At 40.2% G+C, this 23005-nt stretch overlaps 1 protein-coding gene across 4 annotated transcripts in view; it reads left to right on the top strand.

Annotated features, from left to right (window-relative positions):
* Positions 1-22091, top strand: part of INPP5A (inositol polyphosphate-5-phosphatase A) — a 248190-nt gene extending 226099 nt beyond the window's left edge. Inside the window, exons 13-16 of one of the 4 annotated variants that reach the window (XM_042787459.1) lie at positions 14489-14600; positions 18985-19053; positions 20319-20355; positions 20501-22091. In XM_042787459.1, the coding sequence (XP_042643393.1) occupies positions 14489-14600; positions 18985-19053; positions 20319-20355; positions 20501-20550 (268 nt within the window). In that variant the 3' untranslated portion in view covers positions 20551-22091. Of the gene's footprint in view, positions 1-14488; positions 14601-18984; positions 19054-20318; positions 20407-20494 lie in introns of all 4 variants that reach the window. The other 3 variants (XM_042787468.1, XM_042787479.1, XM_042787472.1) reach the window with 3 other exon arrangements.
* Positions 22092-23005: the final 914 nt, after the last annotated feature.

Raw genomic sequence — 23005 nt, 5'->3', positions numbered from 1 at the left:
TGTTTTTGCTTCCTTGCAAAACCAAATCTCAAACTAGCTCATATGCATGTTTTGTTTTGTACACGCTGCCAATGTTAGGGATGAAATATTTCACTAAGTACAATTTTGGCTTGCAAAGTTAAAGTCAGGACAGCTGAGCCCTGGCTGTCGTTGATCTGCATTACAAGGTGTGATGGACTCAGGTCCTGCACTCAGACCCCCCGCCCCCCAGAGCAAGGGGCTGTCATACACTGGCGCTCGTGGTGAGGCCTGCTGTGGGCGTTTCGGTGTGGCTGTGCGGGAGGCTGCACCCTGTCCGCAGAGCTGCTGAGGAATCCGGACAACAGGCACATTACTCTGTCTTCTGTTGTCTTTCAAATAAGATGAAGATCCAAGATCGTGACCGCTTCTTGCCATCAAAGATCCCAGAACATTTTTGCAGGCGCACAGACGTCTAGACAGATGTTCTGGCCGAAGTCCCAGTAACTGGACTCCACCTCCCCAAACGCGCTGTTAGTTCCTTCAGTTGCACTTGGTGGTGGTTGTCACCCCCTGCCCCAAGCCGCTGCACAGCGTGCTGGTGCCGTGCTGCCTGCCGCGGCGCCGCGGCGCTGAGCGGCGCTGAACTCCGCAGCTGCCCACAGGCCACAGCTCTTCAACTCACTCAGGTGCCTGCAAAACAAGGTCTGCGCTGCCAAGGTGGAAGCAGACACTTCTGAGCCCGGACCCTGCCCACATCGAGGGAAACGGCCACGAAGGGTCATTTCCAGCTTCACCCCTTCGCCTCTCTCTTCCCACGCCGTTCCCACATCTGGGGCTGTGCAAACAGTCTGGGGAGTGGGAAGGGAGTGCTCGCTCTGTTTCCTTCTTGCGACTAAGTAACAGTAATAATAAGAAATAGTAATAAATTTTTATATACTGAAAGCTGGCACTTTCGTTGTGGCGTGGAAGGGATGCTAACACCAAGTTCATAAAACTTTTTTTTTTTTTAATTAAGCAGAGAGTATTGATAAAATATGAGAATTGATTATATGAATACTGCTAAAAATACAAGATGTAAGACTAACAAGCTAAACTCTTGCGTATACAAAGAGAAAACTGTCTTTAGGTTAGTGTGCTGCTTTTCACCAATCCCTCCGCATGTTCTGGGTCATACGGCAAGGGAATCCTGCTCCCTGTTCTGTAGTGCTTGCACGGGCACCAAGCTCGGGAGGAAGTCTTGCCTAAGTGAAGTGCTGCAGAACTGAAGTCACGGTGCCTACAGTTACTGCAGGTCAGTGTCCTGTTTTTGTTCATGAAACTAAGCACATTGATTTTCCTGAAAGAAAATGATTTTTCTTTGTATTGAAATAAGGACCACAATGTGCTACTGACTGCAAACCCAGGTATTTTGAATAGGGAAAAGGCAGTGGTTTTAATGTAGGACATTTTGGTTTTAACTTAGAATTTTTTCACTCATGCAAGAAAGAAATTAAATATATAGCCTCATGGTCTTGGTTTCACTTCCTAGTAGTTATTCCTCCATTTTTCCCTAATTTTTTATTTTCTTCTGGAAAAATAAATAAATCTGTAGCTTACCATGACTTAGCTGCTTTTATATACTGTTTGTAAATATGAGCTTAATATATATTTGTTACATATCCAGTCATACTAGATTTTTTTATCTCTAACCAAAGAAAGACATTATCAGTCCTGTATATTTAGAAACTACTTCTTTAAGCTTCTTGATATTGTTAGCTGGAAATTGTATGGTGCATCCGTTTGTTCTGCAAATGGATCACACAAAGCCTTTTTCACTGGAGGGAGAGACAAGGCTCTAGTCACTTCTTGTGTCAGGCTTACGGTCTTAATTAGCGAGCATTTGAATTTAGAAGGGATTTGTAAGTAATTGTAATGATAACCTTAAAGTAGTATTTCAGAATTTGTTTTATACATGATATTCTAAATATGGTCCATTGATTCAGTCTATGAATTACTCTCTACTTCTGTTCTTGATCCATGGTGTTACGGTCTTACATCATGGGATGCGGGCCAACAATTGAAGAGAGTATCTCGGTTAAAATAGTACTGAATACATCTAGTACTCATTTCACATCTCAGAAAATGAAAGATCAATTAGGACAGTTTTCCCTTTCTTTCATTTGCTTCATCATTTGTGCATACAATTAATTGCCCAATTTGCACACGGGGTTCTACAAATCAATAGCACAGTTACATTCCTGTCTTGTAAATTTTTCCCTCAAAACACATGCTTGATATTCAGTATACTCTTGAGATAAATGGAAAAGGTCACATCCCTTTGAGTTGCAGCAGACTAAGTTACTTATAAATTCATTTTTTATCAGCATAAACTGTTTATTCTCTGGACTTTATCATGAGATCGTACTGATACACTACTATAGCTGGCCTGGGGTTGAATGCCTTACTCCTTTGAGTTGGTAGTGTTTTTGCGGTTAACTACAGTGGGGCCAAAATTTCTCCCTGGGCAGTGTTCTAGGTTTGTTTTCATGCCACTCCTCGAGTGGCACTACACCATGATCCAGGTGCCTCAGGTATGAGTATGGTTGGGAAGAAACATGCTGTCGCCCCAGGTCTTACCTTGCTCCCCTGCCCAGCGGCAAGTGCAGCGTGAGAGCCTGGTCCTGACCCCCCAGCCGGTGCTGGCTGGGCACCTGGCCCGTCCAGTGCTGGACAACTCCACTTCTTCGTAAGAGGGCTTTGTTTCAAATGAAAACCGCTCTGTTTGTAGCATAAAAATAAGCCAAGTCCTAATTAAAGTAGTAAGTATGAAAAGGGTCTCTTCTTCCTGGTGCGGGGCATTACAGTGAATGAGAGAGCACGCCTTTCTTCGAGAGGAAGGCCTCGAGCTAAGCCAGCTCTGAGCAGCGCTTTCGTCGAGAACCGCAGGCAGTGAACCCAGTCCGGAATTCTCACACCTTAGTCCCCATTCCTGATTATTTCAGCAGCACCATCACACAGTTGTGCACTCCTCCTCAAGACTGCAAGAACTTGTTCATATACAGAGGGTGACCAGAATGGTTTTTCTCTAATACTATTTTTCTCAGTTATGACTGTACAAGTATTTCAGAATTTTGAGTCTGTGGTTACAAAAAATGAAGGTAAACCTATTGCTGTTCTAGAAAGTATTTGGAAGTTGTAGTGTCCTCAAAGTGCCTATGCACTTAAGAGTACAGACTGAGAAGATGATTGAATCTGATTCTTGCATATTCTCAGTTTTCATTTAAAATGATGAAAGAAATTCTTCTGTTATAACAACCTGAATGGAGAGGACATTTTTATGTGCTTCTGAGTTTTAATTGCTTTATATTAATATACCTGCATCTTTCACAATTGATTTCTCTGTCCTTAATTTCAAATGAAGCCATGGCGGTCATGTAAGCATGTATTTTTATACCGGTAAGAATTTTTTTAAAAGGAAATCACTATACTTTGCTCTGTAGATGAACCTTTTAACCAAGTCGTTGTCCGGAATTTTCCTGCCCCGTTTTAAAAGCTGTAACTTCCCGGGAGGCACGGTAAGTTCTGCAGAGCTTGGCGCCGCGCTCTTCGCTGCTCCGGGCTGGGCGGCCGCCCGTGCCGGAGCTCGGCCCGGCACCCGCTGCCGGCGGCTGAGCAAGCGGCTCCCCGTGCCGTCTGCCATGCCCCGGGAGCTGCCCCCACGCCCCGTCAGGCTGCTGCAAGAGTATTTTCCTGCCCATACAGCACATCTACTTCGGTTATTAATTTAGAACACAGCAGGCACAAGGTCATAAAAGGCAAAATAGAGAAGCAGAGGATGGTGTCACCCCACGGCCAGCCATCCGCCTGCGCGTGGAGGGGCGGGGATGAGTTCTGCTCCCAGGGTTGCTTCTGCATTTCACAGGAAACAATCACTGGGCAAAATATGAAAAACAATTCTAGGAGTGGAGACCAGAGCCTTGGCACGGTTGATAAGATGGCAGGAGAATGAGGATTTTCACAATTACCACTTTGGCCTTACTTGGGTATAAATTATACTGAAGTTCTTTGTTTTTATTTAGCCATTAATCCACAACTCGACTTTTTTTTTTCTGCCCATTCAAAACAGCGGTTCAGTTTTAATTTTTCAAGCTACTAAGCAATATGTAAATGGCATTTGTTGGATTTCACATAAATAGGTTATTATTTTTAATCATATGTTAATTTTGGTGGTATAGATCATAATTATATCTATTATTATAGTTCTGTGAGAATTTATAGTTATAGTGTGTTATAGGTATAAATTGAATTTGTAGCTATAAATGGAATGGCATTAGGCAACACAGTAAATTCATGTTAAAGTATATGCAAGTGGGTTTCAGCAAGGTCTTGATAGACTCTCTGTTAGTGAATGTTAGCTTCAGGACTCCTTCCAGTCAGCTTTGTATGTGGGAAGGATTCCAAAGCCACTTCGGAACTCTCCTACCAGCCACATCTGTAAATAGCATTTCTGCAGGCATACTTACAGAACTTAAAACAAAACTATTGTTCTTCTCCATTGCAAAACTGTAATTTAGTTTAAGAGCATATGTCTGATTGATTTTATGTGAATTCTTCATCCTACCCTGTATGACCATCCTGCTGCAGTGCGGAGGGAGTGCTAGTCAGGCAGTCACCCCTCACAAATATTCAGAACGAAGCCTTGACGGAGCGTAGCACTTACAGCATCTGCTTAATTTGCAAGGTGGACAGTTATCTCCTTTCTGTTCAGCAGGACACTTAATATCCAGGCATTTTTCTGAATTTAGTTTTGAGGTCCTTTTAATTCTTTGAGTATGTGCTGAAGTTGTATCAGGTCACCATCCTATATGACCTGTGCACCTCAGAGAAGCATGCTAGCGATGCAGTGAACGAACTTCCGAGGAGGAAGGTCTTATCCTTCTGGCTCTCGGCCTGGCTGAATCCGTTTTACCCCGCTCAGCAGCCTCTGCCCACAGGGGCTCCCCCCCCCCCATTCCTGCACTTCAGTCGGGGTGGCCAGGAACCTGCCCAGGGAGGGGTGTCTGCGGAAGAGGCGGCCGTCTGTCCCAGCCGTCCGGGAAGACGGTCCGAGGCGGTTGTTCCTCGCCCCCAGCCAAGAGGTTGGTTAGCCTCTCCAAAGAAACCCCCTTCCCTCATTTGTCTTCCCTTGGGCTGAGGATAGCAGAAGTAGCAAACCATACTGCCCTCAGCAACAGCAAATCTGTCCTCAGTCCTCCTGAAACTTGCCAAAAGCAAAGGCGGGCTGGAAGAGGAATCACAGCTTAATGAGAAATCACAGGCTGCATTACAAGTCTGCTATCTTTATACAGAGAATATAAAGACCCCTTCTACCGGAGTATTTTTCAGACCTTATTCACTGGTTCCTATACTCCTATATTTTGAGGCCTTTTACTTTATATAGTGAATATTCATGTTTTCATCTCATTACCCTTTGTGTAATCTAATGTAGCCCATAGCAACCTTAGCCACTGGAGACTAAATACAATTCGGAATTTTAAAGTCTGTAAGCTCTGTCAGTCATGGGCTGAGCCGCCCGGCCGTGAGCAAACAGCAAACTCAGTGTGAGGCTGGAAAGGAGTTTGTGGTAGTTAGCAATCATTGCAAAAGGCGGTAGGTGTGAAAAAAGAAGTAACGACATTGTGGTCAGTCAATATACAGGTGGGCAATTGTTACCTTTATCACTGCTCTCCATTAATTATTATAATTATTCTTGTAGCTGTTGTATAGCAAAGATAGGAGCTGACTTTAGCAAGAGTTCACACCCACCTACAAGGTTTGCTTCCAGATAAGTCTGCATGCACAGTAATCTCGTGTATTAATCATTCTCTTAAAGTGACCTATTCTTGTTTGTTGTTGCATTAGGCTGTCATGTAATTTACTGGTCGGACATATGTTTGTGTCTTAGATCCCCTCTGTGTGATATTTTTCTCAAGCAGACCCTCTACATTGGCGGTATCTTGGCTCTGACACTTCTCAGCTGGAGACAGGTTGAATCTCATTTACTATTAGAAGAGTGTTTCTCCTTTGGAATTCTCTCTGGTTCTGGTCTCTTATTCTGCCAGAATCCTGTTTACTCTATAATCTGTTTATTTTCTACCCTTGTATTTTTTCCCATGGCCTTTTTTTATTCTAGTAGGTTGTACAAGGATACATTTTTTTTTTTTCTGGTCTAATTGGCACTACAGAGCGAGCCAGTCTGCTCTGCATGAAGCAGAGCCATTTTCAAACATGCTCACTTGTTCTTTCCCTTCTGCAGAGACTGTCCAGAAAAGAACAGTTCAGCCTTTTGTACCCAGCCCTGTGGATGCCATTGTACATGTCCCAGTTGTTGCCTTTTGGGTGCAAAATGGGAAGACAAGACAATAGTTTGGATTGCAACAGGCTGCCTTTACTTACCAGTGTCCTCACCAATTGCCCTGCATGTTTTCAGAGCACACAAATAATCTGCTGCCAGGACTGGTGCAGTACTCCTGAAGCAAACGGGATTCCCACTTCATAGAACTTTACCTCAGTAAGGCTCCTGGGCCCTGTTGCCTCACAAAAGGGGGAGTTAGGCACTCAAATAGATTAAAAATTGTTAAAGCCTTAGATGACTTATATACATGCTTTATTAGTTACTTCTCTTAACACGTGATTTTTATGCCAGTTAAGAAGTATCTTCCACCAAATAGAAATATTTCATAATCATTCATGCACTGTAAAACACCTTCCAGATATCACTGACGTACCCTAAATCACCAGTGTATCCCCCAGCCCCTGGGGAACAAATTCCCACAGGACATTGTGTAGTTATCTGGGTTCTTCCAGCATCTAAAGCTGGAGCACAGAAGCAGCTTCCCAGCTGGAAGCAGAAGAGACAGCTGTCATTTCCTCCAAAACAATTTGAATTTAATCATTAAAATGGTTTTCAAGACAGCTCTTATCCCCATTTCTTTCCTTACATTAAACCAGTATTGGTCTCACCGCCATTCTCAATTAATTTCCAAATGAAAATAGGGTGTTTCTTTAATTTGTGAGGAACTGTATAAATTACCCAAGTAAGCAGTTCTGTTTGTTTTAAGGAATTGTGGCAAAGGGAAAAAAAAAAGAGGAAAATCAATGAAGTAAAAAAGTTTTGAGGACTGAACATTCCTGTATGGCATGTGTAAGATGAGAATTACAGACCGTGCTGCAAGCAGAAAGTAAAGCAAATTCTAAACTGATTACGGTCTTTGCTGTTAACTAGGCTGTTCATTATATTCTTGCCTGAAAGTGCTATTGAAAAGCCCAGTAGTTTGGAACCTGAACCCCATCCCACCTGTTGCTTCAGCTTTGCAGTAATTTTTTTTTTTTTTTTTCCCAGTATGAGAATTTGTAAATTACAGCCCAAAAGTAACTTACTCTAAGCCAGGCACGTTCCCGGAAAAGAGATTTGGCTCAGTCACAGTCAGATTCAGTAACATCAGACTGTTTTGCCGAAACAAGCCAGTGCTGGGTCCTTCCCAAGAAGCCAGCGTTTTTGATAATTACACGTATCCACCTGTAGCAGCAGCAGTATTCCATGCATTTCACGGACTACAACTTTACTGTTATTAAAGCAATAGGGCGCGTCACTCCTTGCCCACTGGCTGAGCCGTTAGTATTGCTGAATGATCCGATGTTGCCGGCTGGGCCCCTCGGCGCGGCTGGTGGTGCCGGGGGGCCCAGCACGCCCGTTGCTCGCAGCCCCGGGCCGGGCGCTCGCCCCCCGCCGGGGGGGGCACGTTGTCGCCAGCGGTTCGCCATAGGAGGCTCGTAATCGGGGGGCAGGTTTTCTGGGGGGGGAGCGTTCTGGGCAGAGAGCAGAGGGCCAGCTGTTGCTCACTGGAAAAGTAAAAGGGCTCTGGGCTCGGGGTTTGTCTTTAACTGAAGGAGGTCCAGAGTTACACTGGTGGTGCAGAAATATTAACTCTGAAGCGTATTATAGATGTGCATTTTCAAAAGAAGTACGTTAAGCCAGAAAGCAATATGCCCAACATAAATCCATAAAGAAGATTCGGAGAAAAACATGGTGCCGTTAACCTCCCTGTTTTGTGTTGTGCCCAGAGTTATGGCTTGAGTCCTGTTTACCTTTCTTACCCTTTGCTGCTGGATTGCCCGGGTGACCCCCCTTTTTATTGTCACCTTTGACTCTGATTGTTGGTGTGATCACCATGGTGTTAGTGTAGCCTTGGCAAGTAGCAGCTGTTTAACGCATTGTACTTTAACTGCTGTGTTTGCAGGACTGTGTTTACCCTCCTGATTTGGCTTAAGTGAGATGCATATCGTGGCCAGTTAACTCGGCAGAGCATCATGAAGGCTTATTAGTATTTTGGTACATATGAAGATAGCTTTAACTATCTGCTGCCTAAGATGAGCATATAAAGATAAATGACATGGGGCCGTTTGTTAGGAAGAAAAGTAGGGAACCCAAATCCCCCTTTCAGATTCAGGGAAATGTAAAATGGTAATTCAATTTGGAGGAAGAAACTAACGATCTGGAAGGTGACAAAAATTAGATGTCATACTTTGGCTGGTCAAACAACATTTTATTGAAATCACGCTTGTGTACCAGCTCACACTAATGCTGAGTTGCAACCTTGTCAGTTAAAAATATAAAAATACTTTTTATTTCTATGTTTGGCCTTACAACTTTTGAAGCACCCAAAGCTTGATGGCACCCTACATTCACTGTCCTTGCTTCCGGATAAAAGCATCTTAGACAATCTGAAAATGTGTCAGAGCTAAAGGTAAATTGGTCCAGCATTTTCTTACAAAATATAAAAATAGTAAATAGTTTTCTTACAAAAAGTGGTTGGGATTTTTCCTCTTTTGAAGTTCTCTGTATCATATGTAATTAGAAAGACTTAAAAGTAAGAGAAATAAGTGCAAGGACTCATACCCGAATTCAGAAATAAAACAGACCAAATCAAAACTCTCTGCTCCTCCCATAAATAGCTCAGTTTTCATTGATGCTTTATAATTCCATCCCTTCGTGAATATTTTGTATTAGAAACAATCCAGTGATATAAAACGTGGGAACAATTAATAGATGAGAACAGGTGATCTTTGAATAGGAGGTACTTCCACTCCCTGAAACGTGATAAAGTTTGCTTAAACATCTGCAGATGAATCTAGACATAGGATGCACAGTTTTTCAGAATGACCTTTATTGTTCTAAAAAAAGATCATACAGCTTAATTTTTCCCCGCTGTTGCCTAGTGAATGTTGTCACACATCCTACAGCACTACTGGAAGTGTCTTGACCGCAGAAAGCAGAGTCCCTAAAGCAACACCAAAAAGCATTATCAGCAGCAGGGCATATTCGCTGCGTTCACTACGTGCAAAAATGAGCTGGAAAGCAGAATGGTGTGTGACAGACAGCTTTTAAAGGTAATAACACTCCAAAGTGAATTAATTGTTTCCTGTTAGAAAGTACCTTTCACCCATCTCAGTAACACATTTTATCAGTTCTTACACAAGAGAAGAGTTCATTAGGAGCATTTTTCCTGACTGGAAATGCCAGTTAAGAAGACATTTATATACACAGTATTGTTGGCTTGTGTTTCGAGTTAAGACACTGCTGACAGAATGGTTTATGATGTCAGAAGACTTTTCACCCTGCAGTGAGTATTTTTGTAAAGGTGTCCAATCATCTTTGACAATACCTGTCAACAGCAATAGTGCAGTGATATTACTGGCACTCATAATGGTTTATTTTCCCCAAACAATTGCCAAGTAGCTCTCATCCTTATTAGCTGTAATGGCAGTAGTTCATTGGACAGCCTGCTCCTTATTAAGGGAATTAGTTAAAAATTCCTCAAAGTGTTTGGTTAAATTTTGACAACATTGAGCATTATATTAATGATGTTGGTTTAATTAGTACCTTTTGAAAGTTTTATTCAGAAAACCCACCTGACAGTAATCCTGGTTAAATAAAATGAGTGTAACTGAAACAGAAGTTTGTGAAATAAGGTGGGAAAGGAGCTAGAAGGAACATCTTGAGAAAAAATAAATCCTGAACAACTGGAGATAAGTCATACAAGCCTCTTGCATGGATGCTCCAGCTCCAGAACTGCCTGCCTGTCCATCATCCAGAAGCATATACAGTCAAAGTATATTTTGCATGACGCTACTGGCTGGCATACACAGAGAATAACAGAGTATTTTTGCTATTGGTTATTCAGCTAGCATGGGTGCTTAAGGTCCTAAATTTCAACTTTGTCACTTTTTTAAACAGGGTAGAAGAGTTGTTCCACGTGGAATTCCTTATTTCTCTCTCCATTTCTATTCTTAAATATATATAATATAGTATGTGAAAAAAAAAAGTCAGTAACTATACCTGAATACTAAAGTAAGAAAGTGTGTCCAGTCTTATCTATAGCACCTGAATGTGTTAGCATTATATATATTTATCATTTATATTTCAGTGGTACCTAGAGGCCTTTATCTGTTATGTCATCATTTTTACATGAGCACTCGCTATTCATTCTCAAGATCACTGTTTTCTGTGCATTGCACAAGATAGATTGTGATTGAGGCAGAACGCTACTGAAAAAAAAAAAAAAAAAAAAAAAAAAAACAAACAACATTCTTTCCTGTCTAGCCATGGAACTGAGAGAGCTGGTTCTCCCTTTTTCTCTGCCACAGTCACAGTTCAGATGGTCAAAACTAGTCATGCATGCACAGAAAGGTGGTGTGATGGTTGCCCTCTGGGAGATTAATACTGGAATTTTTAACTTTTGATTATTTGATGTAGACTTCTTAAAATCATTTTTATCAGATCTGCAGTTACTTTTATCAGGCCTGTAATTGTTTGTACAATTCATAGGTCAGAAAAATCTGTTAACAAGAATTATTAACTGAGTTTTGAATTAAGAACTGTGAGTTCCTTACTTGCCTGGAATGAGTGTGTTAAAAGAGGCTGGAGATGTCAGCAAAAAAAAGCTATTTTAATGCGCTTGATAGTAGACAATCTTATGCTTAATACCTTCTGGAAGATGTGTATTACAAGAATAGTTCTGCTTGTTGCTTGCACACAAATCTATATTTACATTTTTCTTTAAAAGAGACTATTTATGCTTTATTTCAAAGTAGCAGGTGAGAAGTGGGGCTGGAAGGAGGGAAAAGAGGAGGTGAATCGTGAAGCCACCCTAGAGAGAACAAAAAGTTGTCAAATAGAAGTGTGTATTAGCACACTTGTGTCTTAGCCCACTGAAGTCGGTGGAAATAGTTTCCAGTTCCACGAGTACCATTTTGGCTCGGTGCTACCCGGGCAGTTGCTGTATTGGAAGAAGCAAAATGAGTGTTGTGTCTGTATGTCCTGCGTTTTCTGAAATACCTGCTCGCCTGTTAGTTACCCTGCTGGGCACCCTCCAGTCTTCATGGCTGTGGGGCCAAGTTTGCCGGCTTCAGGAGACACGCGTTTTCAGGGAGTGCAGGAGCACACCCAAAGGCTGCGTTCTGGGGACAGATTTTGTGTCTGAAGACTGAAATTGAGTGCTGCAGTATGTGGCAGTTCCTGAGGCTTTGGGGATTTTCCCTGTCTCTTTGATTTTTGCAACATCCTTCTGATATGACAGCGCCAGAATCATCAGCCTGGCTTCCTGAAATGCTTACGCATCTGTCTGTCTCCTCTTTCAATTGCTTCTGTTGACTGGTTTTAAATCCCATCAGCTGGTGGGAAGATACCTGAATGAGGTAACATCACGTAAGACACGAGAGTATCCATAGGGGAGAAAACGCTTAGAAATGCTCCGACCAAGTAAAAGCCTCAGAGTTCACAAGAAGATGATTCAATTCTGGAAGAAGTAGCACTATTTTCATCCCACTGTTTATTTAACTACAGGACAGGATGATGGAGACAACTGCTGGAGTGTATGTTGTCTGAAAAGTTTTATTCAGGAATAGTATTCATTCAGCAGTATCTTTCATGAAAATTTCTTCAGTGACAGTCTTATTCTAGAAACCTCTGATAGAACTTTTATTTGCAAAAATCTATTTAAGGTAAATGGCATACAATAAACTAAACTGTCCTATCCCCAAAACCTGGTAAGTCACAAAAAAGAATCCCTCCCAGCAATTTTGAGTCATATCTAGTTATGACCACTTTTTAAGCCCATCTGCAAAAGAAGCCTGTTTATTCCAAAGTATTTGTGACCCTTCTAGAGCATGAAGGAGGAGAGCAAATAGTTTTCCTTATTTTTTAGGGGTGTATATAGTTAGGATTTTTTATTATGTCTATGTCAGCATTTCAGTGCGAGTGAGACTTGCACAAGCCGAAGAGGCAGTGGTGGGGATGGAGAGGCCTTACTCATTAGCGTGCAGCAAGACAGAACGCTCCACACTTCTGGCCTGAAGGAAGGATGCTGCCTTATAAAAAGAAGAGCTTGCCCCACTTTATTGCATTAAATTATTACCTACCCATCATTTTGCCTGGATAACTTTTGCAGCATTTATTTTCATCTCTATCCCAGCCATTAGAAATCTTATTTGTCAAAGATTTGTAAACTACAGTAACTTCTTGACTGGGTGATCAGTGCTAAAGACTTTGAAAAATTGGCAGAAGTTTTCACCCTGTGAAAACGTTAAGATCAATAAAGCAAATTGATAAATACCATTTTGCAGAATATAGGCTCTTGGATGAAACTCGCTAACACATAGCAGTAACAGATCATTCCAGGTACAGAACATCATACTTTAAAAGCCATACAGTTAATGTTGTAAAAGGAAGGATTATATGAAATGTGATTGATTCTTATACCTTATGTCATAAAAAGTAGCTTCAGTTATGTGGGGTTCTTGAGTAACTAAAGTAAGAGGTTACCAGAAAAAGTCAACCCTTAAATTGCAGACAAAGAGGTTCTACTACAAATAGTATTACATCATCAAAATACTTCACAGACACTCAGAAATAAGCTGTTCTTCTGTATGTCAGTGAAGCAGCAAATTGAATTCTCATAATATGTTTTGAAAATGAGTCTTGTTAGGTTTGATGAGGTGGAAAAGGTACTGAGATCACTGGTTTGTTCCAATACATTCAGTACGCTTTTCTTGGATGTTTGCCATGGCTAATCTTTTTAATGGCAGCATAGCTTGTAAACCCATTTGGTAGAAAGCTATATGTCTCAGTTTCAGAGTATCACACCAAGCAGGGTGGTAAATAAGTTTCTCTTCAGGCATGCAAGCCCTTTTGTTACAATACCAGAAATTTTATTTTGACATGCATATCAGGAAAACCTCAGTATTTCCTTTATGAATTCAGTGATGATCAGAACAAAATGCAAATGTCATTTTAAATACACCCACACATACATATGTGGATAATATGCACCAGCCTTACGGTTTTTGTTTAAAGACATTTATCAAGGACAAACTTCATCTCATTCAGGCCCCATATTCAGGAAATCGTGAGCCTCTCACAAACCCTCTGGATTTCTCCAAAACCCCTCTTTGGCTACTTACCCATGCCATTTTGGAAGTGGTCTGGGAAAGCAGTGGGCCTTACAGCATGATGAGCTGTCATCAAATTCAAAGTTATTAAACTAGTGAGAACATTTGGATAAAATGAGGAAAACTTTGGCCTCAGCCTCCTGACAGTTGAACCAGAGGTTGCCACTTGAGGTGCTTTAGGTGATTTTTGCCTGTGGCTCACACAGGCATGTTGAGTTAACTTAATTGAGGCTATTCTGTAGGTTAAAATAAACGTTTTCTGTTGCCTCTTAAAGGTAAGTTAGAATGCATTCAAGATCCCACAGCACATTTATAATGATCCCACAGCATAACTACCATTTAATCAGCTTCTATTCCAAACGTCTTTACAAAATAATTTACTTTTTGTTAACACAATTTCATATACAGATGCAGAATCTTACATAGTCAGCATCATTTTCCTTAAACCACATTCCTAATTCCTTGGTTCTGAAGAAATCCCCTGAAAAGCCTGTTTTCTTGTCATATCTTCCTTTCTGTCAGCCTTGGAGAATCCATACAGGTGGGGTTTGTGTACAGCTGCAGAAATCCCAGTGCTCGGAATTCTTTTTTTCTGTTAAATTATTCCTGGATAGCTGTCCTTGGCAGAATCCTGCAAAGAAATCTCATGAGATGAACCTTTTTTTTTTCTAGTTTCCTTTCTCATCTTCTGCCTATTATTTTTCCATAGTCATAGCCAACAGCCTACTACCCTGTGCTTGAGTTGTTGAACAGATTCTCCTACTGTCACATAGTTTGCTGTCATTAAACACTCTCATGGGCAAAAATGCAAGGTAGGAGGTGAGAGTTTTGAAACCGTATGTGTCTTAACATGTTGGCCTAAAGTAGGGTTGTAGATATGAGAAGAGAAATAGAGAAAGCACATGAGAAAGAAAGGGGGAGGAGAAACAAAAGATAAATAAGTCTAAAAGTGCTGCTTTTTGCCAGGTAAATTTTTTAATTAGTGTGGTCATTTGAGCCAGAGATTTCAGAGTGCTTTGCAAAAAGTTGCTGATGATTCCGATTGTGATTTTTTTTGCAGTTACCCATACAGCGAGGACTCCAGCCAGGGAAAACAGTACATGAATACGAGATGCCCAGCCTGGTGTGACAGAATCCTGATGTCCCACTCAGCCAAGGAGCTCATTCTGAAAGTAAGTACGGACCTGCAGCCACACCGCTGCCTCCGCGTTGCCTTTATCTTCAACAAAGGTGGGTAGGGCTGATACACTTCTGCTTGTCCTTGAATTTTCAGTTGCCTGTAGCAAACACTCGCCGAGCTGGAGACAGCATACCATGGCAATCATAAACTGTTATGCCTCCAGTGCTTTCCACCCAATAATGTGGATTTGTCCCAGTCAGCCCACTGGCAGTTACCAAAGCACGAGCTTTCACAAACGCTTCTTTTGGTATCTGAGCTGCCAACACTGGCTGCCCGTTGTCTCTCCTGTGCCGCTTCTGTACTTGTCAGTGCTGTACTGGGATGTACAGCACTGGGAAACTGTGCCTGCTTTAAAAAAGAGTAACAAAAAATAAAAAACCCCCATCAGTCCCTGAATCCACCCCACTATACAGTAACATGGCTACAAGTACTGCCCTTACTAAGGATTCAGCACAGATGCAGACAAAAGTAACTAGGAGTGGCTGCTGCTGAGGAGTGATGCTATTGAAAGAAAAACCTGCACAGTAACAGCTTGAGGTACCTGAGTTACAAGTGTGGCAGATTTAGGTTCCCTCTGTCACTGATGGTGAGAACTGGATTTCCCAAGAATATGTCAGACTTTTGATGGGCCAGATCTCCTATCACTGTCCCCTATGAAGGCAGAGTCTCCAGCAGGTAGGCTCCTAACTTTGGTACACCAATTAAGTGCCTAAATTTAGACATTCCATTAGAGCTTTAAAAATACGATTGTGCAACATTTTTAGAACATCTAGTTAGTTCCTCCAGGGATTTTAGCATATCAAGGTAAAGGTAAACCTGATGATGCTCTATCCAAGGTTAAATGACCTAAATATAGTCCAGGAGCCTTCCAGTTTTCTTCTTCTCTATTTTTCTCTTTCTCCTGCTTCCTGCACTCTGCTCTCCTCCTCTCCTTGGAAACACTGAACCAGGTCAGCTCGTTACAGATGCCAACCTACACTGCCTGGTTTTGCCTGTGTGCTTGTTCGTGGCAACTGGACACCCGTCTCGTGTACACTGGCTGTCAGTTGTTCTAAAGGACTAAGAACAGATCAAGAAATCTGTCTGTGATAGAAGGAGGTCTCGCCTATACCTTTCTGCTCTGAGCTAAATCTTTCCCGCTGTGCTAGCCGAGGCCACGAGCGCAAGGCAAGAGTGGACGTGCTGTGCCTTTTCAGCACTGTTGCACTGAGGTTATCTTGTTGACCAGACTGTATGGCTGGCTCATACATAACAGACTTACCAAACCCAGAATTGCCCAAAGTCATGCGTCTGTCTGTATGTTTGGTATAACTAAGGCAGTTTAATGGGAGTAAATTGCAGAAAATAATCTTTGTAAATAAATCCATATTCTACAGCTTCATGGCTTTCTTTTTCTGTTTAAATTAATGAAACTCTTGAAACTTGCTCTCCTGAAGTTTATAACCTTCTGTTTCTCTCTCTCATCAGGGTTATTTATCTCATGATTAGACTGTTTGCTTTGCAGTATATAACTCACTGGAAGGCTGAGAACATTTTTTCCATAGCTACTCACATTTCAATTCAATGTACCTACCTGCACATTTCAATGTGTAAGAAGTATCTGCATGATCTCTTGAAGTTTCACCCAAAATTTTAGACAATGCATGTACTGCAGTATCAAGTGTGAAGCTAAGAGGAATACAGGCTTGACAGTAAAATAGTAATGTCAAAATCAGTGTTACTTGATCTTCTCCTACAGGAATATCATATGAAAAAGTGAGGCTTTATCCAAAATATTACAGTTAGTACTTGGTGCCCAAGAAATTCCAAAAGAACAAAGGATTAAAACCATGGAAAGAGTGGCCAATGAGGGAAGATTTTTTTTTTTTTAAGCTGTGAGTGAGGAGATAGACATGTACACAAAGGCTCGAAGAGTGTAAACAGTACAGAGGGAAAGGAATTCTTTCAGATTATCTAGGGAGGTATAACTTGGATATAATGGGAGAAAATTAAACAAAGGAAAACGAAGTTAGAGCATTAAAGAAATTTGTAACTGTGAGGTCACTTAGCCCAATTCTTATTTTCCATGGAACTGAAACCCAGTCTGATGGATGAATGTGCTGGTTTTGGCTTGGATAGCGTTAATTTTGCAGTATATACTCCCTGTGGTACTTAGTTGCCAGCTGGGGTTAAACCACAACAGTCATTCAGAGCTTACATTTAAAAAATGTATATAATTTTGTCTCTGCCGCTTTGCATTTGCAAATTATGAGCATGCAGTTTGGGACATCTCCAGAAATGCTTATGCAAAATTACAGATGTAGATGAGGCCAAACTGGCGTGGTTGTTTTAACTCAGAGAGGCTATACCAATAAAGGAGTTAGCTTATCCAGCTCAAAACCAAACTGTACTTCTGGCCCATAAAACTTAATGAAAATATTCAGTAGAAAAGAATGCTGAACTGATAGAGGGAAGGGCAAAATGACCTTACAAGTTTTTGTGGTTCTACCCAGTAAGCAGTGTTTGCCTTGCTATTGAGAATTTATTCCATTGCAGAGACTTACACTTCGAAGCTTTAAAAGGGACTGTGAAGAAAGTAAAAGCAAATTTTAATTAGCTGATTACACTGTAACAAATCCTTAAAATATAAATGTATATGACTTTTTAAAGAAATATTGGTTGTAACAAGCTATTTAATATTCTTATGCAGGTAATTATTTTGCTGTATTCATTTTTCTTATAGGCAAATAAATAATTTCTTTTTCTGTCTTAGCAATTCTATATTTTATTTCAAACAAAAATTGCATTAAATCTGCATTTTAATCCTATGTAAAGAAAGGATAGTATGCACAAATTGCCACACTGTACAGTGTGTTCAGCTACACAGTAGGCATTACAGATTGTACAGACATGGGGCTGTAAACAGCTTTCATGCAACATCATCTATCATGCTATGGTCGGTTACCTCACCATCATGTTATTTTATGCTTCCTGAGCCCTAAAACACCAAAGGTTGCCCACTGCTAGGGAGTTGTGTTGATGCCTGATAGCATGAAGTAATGAATGCTCAGCCAAGTGTATATTGTTTCTGCTTGTGCACCGCTGTAATTTGTTTATCTGTCTAAAGATTATGCAGTTGAAAATCCACAATTTTATGCTGCCTTTGTAAATTATCAAGTCGCTTTTGATGAATGTATCCCCACTTCCGATGCTAGTGGCATTAGGATCTTGAAATATTGGAAAGTGCTCATGCATACAATGCAGAAGGTTATGTTTTTATATTTTTGGCAGACAACCGTGCTATAAAGTAAATCTGACCTTAAGCTTCCTTACTGCATTAAAGATAATTCAGTTTTAACTTTATAGTCCTAAATGCTACTGTTTATATAAAGTTATTGCCCAGTCAAACTTGACTGATTTCAGATGAGAAAGTCTTGACTGTTTTATACAAAATAAATTAGTATTGCCAACTAGTTTAAAGCACATCTATGATTGTATTAGAGACTTGAGAGTGTGCAGATTGCAGATTTGATTAGCTTATAGGAATTGTTTAGCATAATAAGAAATTGCCTTGTATGGCAGTGCATTTGTATTTATTCCTGAAGTACTGTGCTAGAGAACCAAAACAGATTCTCAAAATCACGTTTATTGCAGATGGCAGAAAGAGGACTACATTTTATTATTCATTAAGCTAGAAATGCTAAAGCAGTCAATGTATAAGGATAAAGTTCAACATGGAACAAAATGAAAGCAATTCATAATGGAGACCCGAGGAATGTCATCTTTCATTTGCTGATTTTCTTAAAATCACTTAATGCTTTTTTTCAGATGAAGAAATGTATCGTAGAAATGGTTAAAGATTATACTCATAAACTGTAAATAGTTCATTAATCTCTCTGAACATTTAAAATCACCTATATGATGAAATCAAATGCTCTGATAAGACAATGTAGATTGCATTTAATTTGAAGAACAGCATATATTGCAATTAGTTTGATAAAAATTGTGTGTTGTTCTTAAAAAAGGACTGGCCAACTGTGCTAGCTGCATTTCACTGGCAAAAGGCTGGAATACAGTCATAACTGAGTCATTCATTTCACCTATCCAAGTGTTACCCACTAAAATTTCTTGAGGTCCCAGAAACAAGGAGTAGATTCAGTGATTTAGTGAGTTCTTTTATGTGGACAAATTGCACAAATTACTGCAACAGTACTGGACATAAAAATTCATTCTACGTGGACTTTTTCTGGAGAAGCCAAGCAAATATGTGTTAATATCACTTCATTCAGAAACTGGTTTGAACTATTTGCATAAATTATTTCTGTATTTCTTTCTGAAATCTGAAGAATACTTGAACTGACTGGTGGTTTGTTGTGTTGTTTTCTTTTTTTAACTAGTCAGAAAATGATGAGAAGATAGTAATATATGACCACATTGGGCCAAATGTCTGCATGGGGGATCACAAGGTAATTAAATTAAACATTTTAGTATTGTATCTTCTGAGGTTTTTTTATTAGGAAGGAGAAAGTATGCACTGGTTTCTCTTCATTTTATTTTTAAGTCAACTATGTCTGTCCTATTTTTAATTTAAAGCCTCTGACATGTTTTAAAACTGAAATCAGCCGGTAGAGTAGATACTTGTATGAAATCAAATAAAGAACAGGATGATGTGCACTAGGATGAAAACGTGATACAATGCAAAATGAAGAAGAGCAACTGTCTGTGCACTTACAGCTATTCTTGTAAAACAAAGGTGTTTTCATTGGGCTATCAAAATTATTTCCAAAACATAGCTTCAATTAAGTTGATGCCTAGCTGCTTATTACTGAAATAACACATTGGCAGTTCCAAATTTAAGCAACAAGTGAGAAAAAGGATATAGAAATACATAAATACCAGTCGTTAAAATGAAGAAAAATACATTAATTTTACAAACAGTATTCTCTGGCTGAAGATACCAGACAGAAAGCTAAATTAGAAATATAGCAAAATTGAGTGTTTGCTTTCTTTGAAAAAAAGCTGATCAAGGAGTAGGAGGCAACCTCTGAAAGCCTATATAAAAACTGTATAAAACCTATATAAAAACTCAACTAGAAACTTGCAAAAACTTGTAAACTGCACAACTAGTAGTGTATCAGTCCTAGAGACAGTGCTAAGGCTCTTGAATGATAATTTGGTGACAGATAATGGGTAATTACATGTGTGTGTGCATGAATACACATAAACCCAAATTCATAGACATATACCTGTATTTACTTTCATGGTCAGAGTTCTTGTGAGACAGAGTATTGTTTTTCTAAGGAAGAAAGCACTAAAGATATTTGGTCCAGAATCATCCAAGTGAGATTTTAAAACACAGAATTTTACTAACTTCTCCAGTAAAATGAAAAGTTCAGTGTGTCAGCAGCTGAAGGATGGCCAGATCAGAAACAGTCATTTTTGTTTCCTTTGTCACCAACTTTCAGTGGAGCTAATTAAGTGGTAAAAGGGAGTTGTGGATGGGATCCAATCCTCTTCCCACAGAAATCGGTGGCAAATTTTCCTAGATTTCAGTGGGAGCAGAGATCACTAAGGAGATGATGTAGTTCTCTTGTGCGTTTTCAATCCAAAAAAATTGCTGCCTCATTTTGTTTTGAGTCACAGAGGAATTTTTGTTGTGTTTACTACTGACTGTAAAAGAAACGTTTATATTTCAATTGTGTAACTTCTATTTTTCCCTAACTTGCTGCAGCCTGTGTTCCTGTCCTTTCGAATAGCTGCTGGGGCAGGTAAACCTATTGCAAATGTGCACAAGTGTTGTGTCGTGCAGTGATGTGGTGGTAAATATCATTTTTTTTCCTTTACGTTTATATTTTCTACATCATTTCCCCTGTGTTTATTTTTCTTTTTTAAAAAATGCCAATTCTGCAACAGGAAAAAGATGCCTACGAAATGAGAAGATTTTCCATGAAACCACACTGTAGCAAGGAGGGGAAGGAATACACAGTGTACTGAAATAAATAATCGTAACAACTGTATTGATAAATCAAGTCCCGAGTGCCACATTTTTAGACTGCTGATCGTACACTATGCTTCAGCATCTGGACTCTGTTCGAGAAAAGCCTCACATACCTCACTGTCTTGTATGTTCATGTGACATCAAGTAGAAATGTGGAATTATTTTTTATATATATGTCACAATTCTGTTGCCAAAACTCTAAATAGACAGCAGAGATGTTATGTATTTTAGATTTCACAACTTTCAACTTTTAGTAAGTGTTTGTCAATGTGGAAAAGCTATTTCAGCATATTATAAACTTTTAAAGGTGCCATGCCTAACATTATATATCTCTTTACCACTTTGGGGTTTTGTACATTGGATTGTATAGATAGAGATATTGATGGTTTTAAATGGTATTTTCTTTGTTGACCAAGGCTTATGGTTTGTGTTTTAGTTTTAGTGTTTTGTTTTTCATTTTTATAATTTTTTTCTCATGTTATTTACTATACTGCCATGTTACATGGTTTTTGAATCACACAGCAGCTGCTTTCTATACATACATATATATGTGTGTGTATATATATGTATGTATGTGTATATATACACAGATATATAAATAATTTATAAACCTGACCAAAACTTACGCTAAATATTCTTTCCAATATGAATGCTTGAGAGTGCCATATCAGCAGTTAGTGTTGGAGTCCTAGCAGGTTTAGTTAAGTGTACATCAACAACCAACATTTATATAATAAATAATATATAGCAGTGCCATCCTGGATACAGATATATAGCATACTATATAGCACATATATTAGCAGTTTCACTTTGTTACTCCTGTAATCCCTTCTTTCTATGTAATATTAAGGATTGAATGTGAAGTTCTTAGCTAGGTTTGGGTGTAACTTTCCAGAATTTTGTAAACTGTTTTTGTCTGTCTTTTGTTACTGTTTTATGGTGCCAAGTATTCTATATTGAAACAATAACAACATGGGAGAAGAAAGTAATAGTCTGCTTCAGGTAGCAACTGTATTGGACACAGACTGTATTTATACAGTGTTAAAGAAAAAAAAAACGACTGTAAATTTTCCTGGTTAGTAGCTCAGTGCAGCCTACAATATAATCTTGTTACGAACATTTTTCTCCCACCACTAAATACAACATTAAAAGGTGATTAGGGAGTCTGTTGATGAAACACAAATGTATGTTTTATTGATTTAATTTAGAACACTACAGAGTTCATGGACTGCGTGATGGCATTAGATTGATGCTTGATTTTGGTATAAATCACTACCACTGAAAATGATTTGATGTCCGCTTGCAGAGTGTTTTCTCAACAGTACAGTCTGGGTTTATATTAAGTACTGTTGCCCAAAGGGTGTCTGCAGCTCTGTATTGTTATTGTGCCATGTTGCATTATAACCACACAGTAATTCTATTTAAGCGAACTCAACTCATGATAACTTCGAAGGCCTTTAGAAATGAGTACTCTGGTTCTCAAGCAATAAAACTAATCATGGTGAATGTGGCTGTGTCTGTCCCTTTAATTTGGGCATTGGGGATTACAGGGCAATTATTAAATTGTCACTTTTCTTATTAATGAGTTACCTTTTAATCTCCTGCCAATTAACAGGGTTGTTTTTCACATGAAAACCTGTGTAATAGAATGCGGTGCCAGTGTTAATCAAAACACAAGCTGAGGAAAAGGCATTTAGGAGTTTGTATTAGAGTGCTAATATACAGTGAGTAATACAACTTTATGAGCTATTCATGAGATGCCAGTCCCCAGCAGTTCAATAAATACACCACCATAAACTCCTCCGTGATTATCTCTGGTTTTAGAAAAAAAAAAAAAAAAAAACTACTGCCTTTTCAAACTCGGCCTGAAGCCTGGTTTGTAGATAAACTCACCGAAGCTATAAGCTTCGAGACCGTAAATAGCCCTAATCCATCTGGAGGCGTTAGTTACACAGGTGACCTGTCAAGGTAATTTGTTGAAAGACTCTCAAATTTAACCCACAGAAATTCATAAAACGCAACTTTAGCATTTCAGCAAAAGCCGGGGGCGTTCCTCGGCGCCCGGCGAGCGGGGCTGCGGGATGTTCCCGCACGGCATTCCCGCTGCGGGCAGGGCTGTGCGCCGGGAAGGCTCCGGTCCCTACCCGCTGCTTCCACGGGAGCCCCCCCCGCCTTCCACCTCTGCCCGGTGCCTTCTGCCGGAGCCCCCTCCCCATCCCAGCCCCGCCTGGCGCTTCTGCCAGAGCCCCCCCGGCCTGAGACTCGTCCCCGCCCGGGCACCGCCGGGCTCAGCCTTGGGCGGGGGCGGCGCGGCCCCCGGGGTGTTAGCCATGCGGAGGCGACACAAAGCCACCGTGTTCTATAAAAAGATACTCATCATTGAATATAGATTTCCGAGTTCCTTGGGGCACGTTTCATTT

The sequence above is a fragment of the Tyto alba genome, unplaced genomic scaffold (genome assembly GCF_018691265.1).
Source record: "Tyto alba isolate M040663 unplaced genomic scaffold, T.alba_DEE_v4.0 Super-Scaffold_1, whole genome shotgun sequence".
NCBI lineage: Eukaryota > Metazoa > Chordata > Aves > Strigiformes > Tytonidae > Tyto > Tyto alba.
The sequence above is the reverse complement of the archived record's forward strand: the minus strand, read 5'-3'. Positions and strand labels throughout refer to the sequence as shown.